At 37.6% G+C, this 8,566-nt stretch overlaps 1 protein-coding gene across 1 annotated transcript; it reads left to right on the top strand.

The window, feature by feature from the left end:
* LOC109834616 (SKP1-like protein 19) lies at positions 946 to 7,689 on the top strand. Its single transcript, XM_020402652.1, has 2 exons — positions 946 to 1,523; positions 7,253 to 7,689. The coding sequence occupies exons 1-2, from the start codon at positions 1,074 to 1,076 to the stop codon at positions 7,496 to 7,498; spliced, it is 696 nt and encodes a 231-aa protein (XP_020258241.1). The 5' UTR covers positions 946 to 1,073; the 3' UTR covers positions 7,499 to 7,689.

Here is an 8,566-nt window from a genome sequence, read left to right as displayed (position 1 = left end):
GATTTTGTTTTATTTTTATAACAACCAATACTTCAACCACAAGATGGTGAATGTCTCAACGGCATAATTTGTGAATGCCTCAACGGCATAATTTGATAAACGATTATCGTGGATGACATGTGTTCTGCTATGAACCCACTTTAAGAATTTAAGATATTTTTTAGATTTTTAATTTCTGATAACTGCATGCCAATTTTTCTCTCATTGGATGAGAAAAATGGGGATTTCTCTTCTTTTTAGTTGTGTAAATTACCCCCATTCAAGATTAGAGGTTGGCTTCTAATATTTAACCGGTGAAACCAACGAAGCACAATCAACGTTCAATGAGATTCGTAATCGGGGTTCAATGAGATTCGTAATCGGGGTGTCTTTCTCTGGTCTATCTTGCATCATGTGTAGAGCCTAAAGAAATTGCTAGTGAAAGCATTCCGTGAGGTGGGACCCACGTCCCCTGATGTTCCTCAGGAAGACAAGGATGATTGCCCACACCCGGTGAGAATCCTCGGAGTTGGTGGGGAGGATCGGTAGAGGTAGTATTTTTTTTAATTAAATAAACTGATTGGGAATTCTCATGCGAGTTGGGCGCGAGTTGGTGGACACGCGTCAACAGGGTTCCGCATAGTAAATCTATAAGACCCATTCTGAGCGGATCCGGACTCCTGGATATGAGGTTCTTAGGGTCTAATGATGTGTTATAATTGTCCAAAAAAGCCGAAGGCTTTCAGTATCTAGATTCTTATTTCCCATCGTCCACAATGTAAAATTTAATGAATGGGTGCAGCGGCCCACATCGTTTAGAAGTTCGAAGGTTATTTAAGTTGGGGCAGATCGGATGCTAATTAAATGGGTCGGGTTAAAATTGAACCGGCCCGAAAGGCGTTTGTGGACCCTGCGAGAAATCGCAGCCGTCCGAGGGTATATCTGTCCAACGATCAGCAAAAATGAGGGGAAGGGGGAGCGGTTTCCTAGCCACGCCGCCTTCGTTTCTCCATCTCGTCTTCCTCTCCGGGGTTGGGGTTAGGGTTAGGGTTAGGGTTAGGGTTTGGTCTCCCGTCCGATCCGATCTATCCGCGATGGAGAACAAATGGGAGGAGATGAAAATCACTTTGGAGACCTTTGATTTCGGCGAATCCGCAGCGGAGGAAAGCGGGAGGGAGGAGGACGTAGCAGTCACTTTGAAGACGTTGGATGGGCGTGAACTGGCCTTATCTTCAGCTAAGGCCGATGCGGTGGCTAAGCAGTCATTCAGGATATGGAAGATTCTTCGGGAAGCGAAAACAAGAAGAACGGTTGAAATGCCGCTGGGATGGAGGATCCTTGCGATGGCGATCGACTACTGCTTCGAGCACGGCAAGGATAAGAAGTTAACTTTCGACGATTTCATAGACGAGAACGGGAATTATTTCCCAGAAAAGTTCCCGGATAAGATCAAAGCTAACGAGGCCATCGACGAGAAGCTCAGCAAGTGGGATGAAGCTTTTCTTCAGGACTGCGACGCCGAAACTATCTTAGAGCTTGTAACCGTAAGCACCTGAAAAATCTATGCTATTTGGCCTGCATGCACTTGTTGTTAAGACGTGCTCACGCTTAAATTATTTATTTCTTCTTAGTTCTTAATCTATAACATCTGTCAAACGAAAAAACCCTTATTAAGTTATAAACATCTGTCAAACGAAAATTATATAAAGCATTTCTAGTTTGGTGGGGGGTTCAAAAAGACGGCTGCAACTTTTGGTTGGTTATTTCTTGCAAGATGATGGTTGTTAGTAAGTGAGGTTTCTTCTATAGCAATAATGAAGCCAGCCATGTTGCTGAGACTCGCACACATACCCATATCATATGCCTTGTTTTTCTGTATTGATCATAACATACGCATCATGTAGATATTTCCTTTCTGGGTGAACGGCCATTTATGTACTTTCACTTTTGCAATTGTCACAAAGAGATCACTCTGTCCCTGTAGTGCACCTTATTTTAGGGGCTGTTTGGTTGCTTTCCTTCATTTTCCAAATACCCATTTTCCTTCACTTTTTGGCGTTTTCCTTACATTCTTGGAAGAGTGTTTCTTGTGTTTGTCTCGTCAAAAGACACGGGGTATAATTACTCTCCACCACTTTCTTTAGTTTGGTTCAAATTAAAAAGATAAGAAAGTAGTTAATGTGTGGATTGATTGCTTCATTTTCTAGTGTTTGGTTCAAACTAAAAAAGGAACTATAGTTGTGATCACCATGGTGTGTTTACCACCACCCAAATAGGATAAAATTATTGCCAAACATAAGTGGGGTGACAATACGAACCATTTGAGGAACTAATCCCAAAATATGAACACTTTAGGGAGGAGTTTTAAAATGTTTAACGAATCGAGAGACTAAATTTAAATATTAGGTAGTAATTTGCAAAATTTATAAAGATTTGAGCTACTAATTTCAACTAATTATGAACATTTAAGGGAGTAATTCCGAGAGACTAATATTTAAATGTTCCGAGAGACTAATTTTAAGTTTTTATGAACCCATTTGAGAGACTAAATTCAAAATATGAATATTTGAGGGAGGAAATTCAAATTGATTAAAATTTTGAGGGGCTAGTTAAAATTTCAAGGTAGTAATTTGCAAAATGTTTAGAGATTTTTGGGACTACATTCAAGCTTCAACTAATTGTGGACATTTAAGGGAGTAATTCCAACCTTCTAAAGATTTGAGAGACAAATTTTATGTTTGATGAAGTAAATTTTAAAATTTTAAAGTATTTGAGGGAATAACTGCAAGTATTTATTAATTGACTGACTAATATCAATATTTTAGAGGCTGAGGGACTTTTATGAAAACTATTTATCAAATTAGCATACCAAGGTTTGGAATGAAGCCAAATAATACTAGAATTGAGAGTTCACGGGAATGCTAGTCCCGTGAATTATTAGAAAAAAATCCACGGGGCTAGCAGCCCCATATATTTGGTGGACGTGCACGCACAGTTAACGGAATTATTAGTCCCGTGGATTGTGCAGAAACAAAATCCATGGGACTGGTACTGTGAACAAAGTATCACAAACTGCCAACTATTATCTTTTATCTTCTATTGAGCATGTTTCTAGACAAAGCCTGCCATGTCATATATTACAAAGCGCCAATCAAACGCTAATATCGTAGACAAATTAATCAAACATAAGCACCAATAATAAATCATAACATAGATGGGTACAAAATCCACATTAGTGTGTTGTATTCTACAAATTGAAGCATAATAACAGCTAACATCTCTTAAGCTCCAAAAAGACTGCAACTTTTCACTAAATTCAACATTACAAACAAATGCAATAGCTAGCTAGACACCCAAAACTACAAACACTATAGTTTTATAATATTATATTTTTAATTTTAGTTAAACAAATGTTTGCTGTTCGCCCCTCCGAGAAAATTTTACTGGATCCACGGCTAATATGTGTATGCGATATCATACAAAGCCACAAATATGGAAAATCTAAGTATGAGACAATACAGGATGTCTAGTAATTTATCACTTCCATAGAGCATCACCAAGTATATTCAGACCTACAAATATGAAAAATCGAAGTATGAGACAATACAGGATGTCTAGTAATTTATCACTTCCGTAGAGCATCACCAAGTAACGTTCAAGGTGGACGGTTGATAGGCAGCCCTTCATCAAAGTTTTACACTAACCCTGTCGATAAGAATCAGGGAGCCATTGAATTAAATGCAGATAATGATTACCAGAAGTTGGCATCAGTTAGTCCCAGCTTTCAAGCTTGCTTTGTTGGCCAAGGATACACCATCCTCTTGTTTTTTAGCATTGATCAACAAAAACACCAACCAGTCCCCCAGATACACCACCCTCCTGTTTTTTACGGTCAGTTAGATTCAAAGGCAACCAGTCCCCCAGATACACCACCCTCCTGTTTTTTATGGTCAGTTAGATTCAAAGGAAATGAGGTTTAAGCAAGCGTGCAATTTCCATCATCCCTAGTGTGTCTTTCCCCTCAAAGATAGACTTCAGCTTCTTATCCAGCGAATTTCCCTCTTGTTTGCTGGATTCTGCAGCTGCAAATACATTGAGTTATGGCCGGATTCATTTACAAGGTCAGCGTATCAAAAAAACAAAAGAAGAAGAAGAAGAAGAACAATAAGAAAGATAAATCAATGATTACTATCATGGGACTTCTAAAAATGTTCACACGTGCATCAAAAAGAAGCAAAGTCTCTAAACTGTATAAAACATTATCAACTTAGTTTCCCTGCTATGTAGTAGCCAATCTTAGGTAGAAAGCTCAGTCTGTAGATTCTCAAATGTTTATTACGTGCATAGAAAAACTTCACTCTAGATCCATATATAATACTACCTAACTAGCAAGTTGACTTCTGTAATTAATTGTTATCTTTCCACGAAGACAACCTGCCTACTTACAATTGCAAATAAGTTTGCTTCAAGTTTCAATCATGAACCAGCATAACCTACGAATAAGGTCTGTGAGGTTTTTATCACACTCCTTCACTAACCTATGAAATAGCATAGGACCATACCTAGTCATATACAGATTTTACTCACATGCTTAAAGTTGAGAAAGCATTAGCAAGCATTACAATAGTACATCCCAAGAATCCTAAAGAAAATATTTAACATCCCAATCACTGATTAATGAGAATCCAATAGAGTGAAACAAGTTCAACCTCACTAGATCAATAGTCAGTTAGAGTCTAATTGTTTAACAATAATCAAGATCACTCTCCCAAATTGCCTTGTTCAGTTGGTCTCAGAAGCTGCTATGTTGGCACTTGGTGCCAAAACTGAAAATACTAAAACACCTGTATAATTATTATCCCTTTAGCATAGTAACACTTGAATAAATGTGATTCACAATCTGTTACTGCTACTACATCAATGCAATCCACAGTTCATCTATGAAGCAATATCTGTATGAGCTCTTCCATGTGCCCTCATGCACACCCATGTGAAACACATGCACACAAACAAGCACAGAAGTAGAAGACCAAACTACATAATAAAAGAATAGGTAATGTACAAAAATAAAGTTTTACAATTAATGTACAAATCACCATAAAATGAAGTAGTCAGCTAGGCATTTATTGATCACTATTATAATAAAATAGCACATGCATCTATTATGCATGTTGATAGCTGTAAGAAATCAACTCAATTTTACAGAAAAATAAACCCTAAAAGCTTAAATTAAAAAGAAAACCAGTAAATTTTTTACCTTCAATTGGAAAACGATGAAGCTAATTGACTATAGATTAGCTGTAATAATCAATCTAAAAAATGGGGGATTTTGTGCAAAGGAACACAAACTAGTAGTGATTCCCTCAATCTAAATCCCTAAACCCTAAGAAGCATTAAAGATATAACAACACCGGTTAAATCACTAATAAAACAACCCTAAACCCTAGAAAGGTGATAGTTATACCCGGAGGTTGTTGGACATGATGTGCTCCCAGATTTTCTTGACAGTCTCAGCGCGGGAAACTTCAGAAGCTCCGACGAACTTCTTCAGAGTCGGCGACACCGACAAGGGCTTCATCAGCCTGATGTTCTTTGGCTACTTCGTCGAGGAGGCGGTGGCGGACGAGATTTGATGGAGCTGAAAACTCTAGTTCTCTTTTTCTGTTCGGATGGGTACGGAGAGGAGTTTTTCTTCGAAATCGTGGTTATGCGGGCTGAAACTTTTCCAAGGAAAAATCCTAGCCGGCGCCTAATTTTTCTTCCACTTCTTTAATTTTGGCAAGCCAAACAACTGATTTTGGGGGAAAACAACAATAAAATACTGTGTCAGTTTTCCGATGGGCCTTTTTCTGCAGTTTTTGGACCAACCAAATGGGCCCTTATTTATCATCATCATCATCATCTTCATGTAATAGTTATAGCTTAAGCTGTTGAATTTGCCCTTGGAATGCCTTGAACTTTGTAGCGAGAAGCCTAGAAATTAATTCGGAAAGAAGGAAAATCTTCTATGTTTCCCACATCATTGGTTCATGACATTTTATTCAGTTTCTTCTAATCTGGCTTTTTATTATATTATCTCATTAGGAGAGGAAGTCACCAAGCTCTATGATTCTTTCTTTGCATCAGCCTATAGATCGTAAAGTTGGTAGGCAATTCTAGTAGCCCAGTATTAGCGGCTTAAATTGTTTTGCTGCTGTAGTTCTATGTTATACACTGCTACAGAACTTTCTACATGATGGGAAACACTGTGAAACAAATAGTAATAATAAAGATGCCGGCGGTATCTTCCTTGTAGATCCATGATTTGGGAGCTTTTAATGGTCGACTCAAACCTGTCAAAAAAATGGGTAACTCTCTCTCTCTTGGGAGCTTTTAATGGTCGACTCAAACCTGTCAAAAAAATGGGTAACTCTCTCTCTCTCTCTCTCTCTCTCTCTCTGACTCAAACCTGTCAAAAAAATGGGTAACTCTCTCTCTCTTGGGAGCTTTTAATGGTCGACTCAAACCTGTCAAAAAAATGGGTAACTCTCTCTCTCTCTCTCTCTCTCTCTCTCTCTCTCTCTCTCTCTCTCTCTCTCTCTCTCTCTCAATGATGGACGAGTAATTGATCTCACATGCTTTCTTGCAAATTAATTTCTCTTTCTTTCCTTGATGCCAATATTTTCATTACATCACTTGTGTTTTCACTCGGTTTTGTTGAAGTTGTATCCCTGTACTCCTTGTTTGTTAGGGTTAATTCTAGATCCTTTTGATTTGAAATCTTTTAATCATTTATCTCCAAAAATTTCCTCCACCTTTCTACTATAGAATTCCCGTACTCCCATCTCTGTTAAAACACCATTTTTAGTTATCTAGAACAGGCTGCAGCTTCAATATGATTAGGAAGTTCATCCATGAGTCATGACCAATATCGAGATTTGGTGTCAGCGTGAGAGATGGCTAGCACTTTGAATAAAATTTTCATAAGAGCATGTTTGTATACCTTATATGCAAAATCTGGAAAGATAAAAGCTCAGAAGGTGACGTCTTATGAATAGCTTTCTTGAGAACTGATTAAATTTTGGTAAACTGTAGAAGTAGAAAAATATGAGATCTTCCCGTCCTTGTATGTTTCTCCGGCCAATGGCACTTGATTAAGAATATTTCTTGGAACGTTTTTAGACTGAATTCTCGATCTTGATACCTTGTTGATCTACATGCAATAAGTTTTTGTCTTGTCATGCGCATATAATTCTTATCCTAATTAAATAGTATTTGCTTTTGATTATGCCAGGCTGCACGCCATTTGTGGGTCACCGGGCTGAGGGATTTGGTTGGCCAGGCTGCAATGGACATGATGATTGGGAAGAGTGGAAAGGAAATTGTGGAGATGTTCCTCGGCAAACTTGAAAAGGATATACAAGAAGTTGATCGAGAGAACGAACTAATGGGTCACAGATCAGTGATGAAGGGGCCCGAGTTGGTTGATATGAGGGATGTGGTTGAATCTCTCGGACCTCCAGGATTTGGGAGTATTTAGCGTGCTTCCATACCATCAAATACTAAGTCTTGTATTGATACGACCCTGGGGTTTTATATATTTATTTTCTAGGATTTGCTTGGTGGTGTTTTTTTTATAAATGATCCTTGACCATTACAATATAATAACTCATGTATTGTATTTTTTTTTTTTTTTTGCCTATGTCTGTTGAAGTGAAATCTTTTTAATTACGGTAAACTACAGGAAGACTGTTCAACAAAGGAGTCCCTGTTTTATGATCTTTTTAAGAACCATTAGTCTTCGACACTGGGACATGTTTTTTTTAACCAAAAGGTTTACCATGATTTACCTTTGAATCCAACTTATTCTATATGTACTTATAAACCCAAATAACTACTTGAAATCCGCTTTGTCTTAAGTATTATTCTCGTGCTTGCACATGTGGTGCACCAAGTGAGAATCTATGTTCTCTCTCATGTAAAATGGGTAAGAGTCCTGTTAGGAGGGCCAAAAAATAGTAGAGTTCTATGAGCTCAAAAATAGGGCTGTTCTATAGAGCCAAAAAACAGTACAGTTCTACGAGCTCAAAAATAGGACTGTTCTATAGGACAACTGACATGTAGGGGTGCATTCGGTCCGGATACAGCTCGGATATGATGCTTACCATATCCTTATCCGCTTACTCATCTCGGATACAGATGCATATACACATATATATCCGTAAGAAAATTTTATAATCATATCCGATAAAATCGGATACGGTTACGGATATACATGTGGATATATAAGTGGATATGCATACGGATACAAAATAAATACGAGAAAAGTATATAGTATTGAGAAAAATATAATTTATGTGATACAAAAGAGTTCATTAATATCTTTATTATAACTGAAAAGTTAAGATTATATCTTGATCATCAAAATTAACCACAAATCCATAATCTAAGAATCGAAACTATCGTAAGAGTATGACTAATATGTATTCAGATATTTCGCATACAGATACATATATTTCACTACAAAACCATATCCGTAACCATATCCTTTCGGTTATAGATTTGAGTAACCATATTCGTATCCTAACGGATACGGTTACAGATATTT

The sequence above is a fragment of the Asparagus officinalis genome, chromosome 3, assembly GCF_001876935.1.
Source record: "Asparagus officinalis chromosome 3, Aspof.V1, whole genome shotgun sequence".
Taxonomy (NCBI): Eukaryota; Viridiplantae; Streptophyta; class Magnoliopsida; order Asparagales; family Asparagaceae; genus Asparagus; species Asparagus officinalis.
Note: the sequence above shows the minus strand (reverse complement) of the source record. Positions and strands in the feature narration are given on the sequence as shown.

What these genes read in the sequence shown, in the direction of transcription:
- LOC109834616 (XM_020402652.1), top strand. Translation starts at nt 1,074, where the DNA reads ATGGAGAACAAATGGGAGGAGATGAAAATCACTTTGGAGACCTTTGAT. An exon ending in CTATCTTAGAGCTTGTAACC is followed by an intron (nt 1,524 to 7,252) that starts GTAAGCACCTGA and finishes TGATTATGCCAG; the next exon opens with GCTGCACGCCATTTGTGGGT.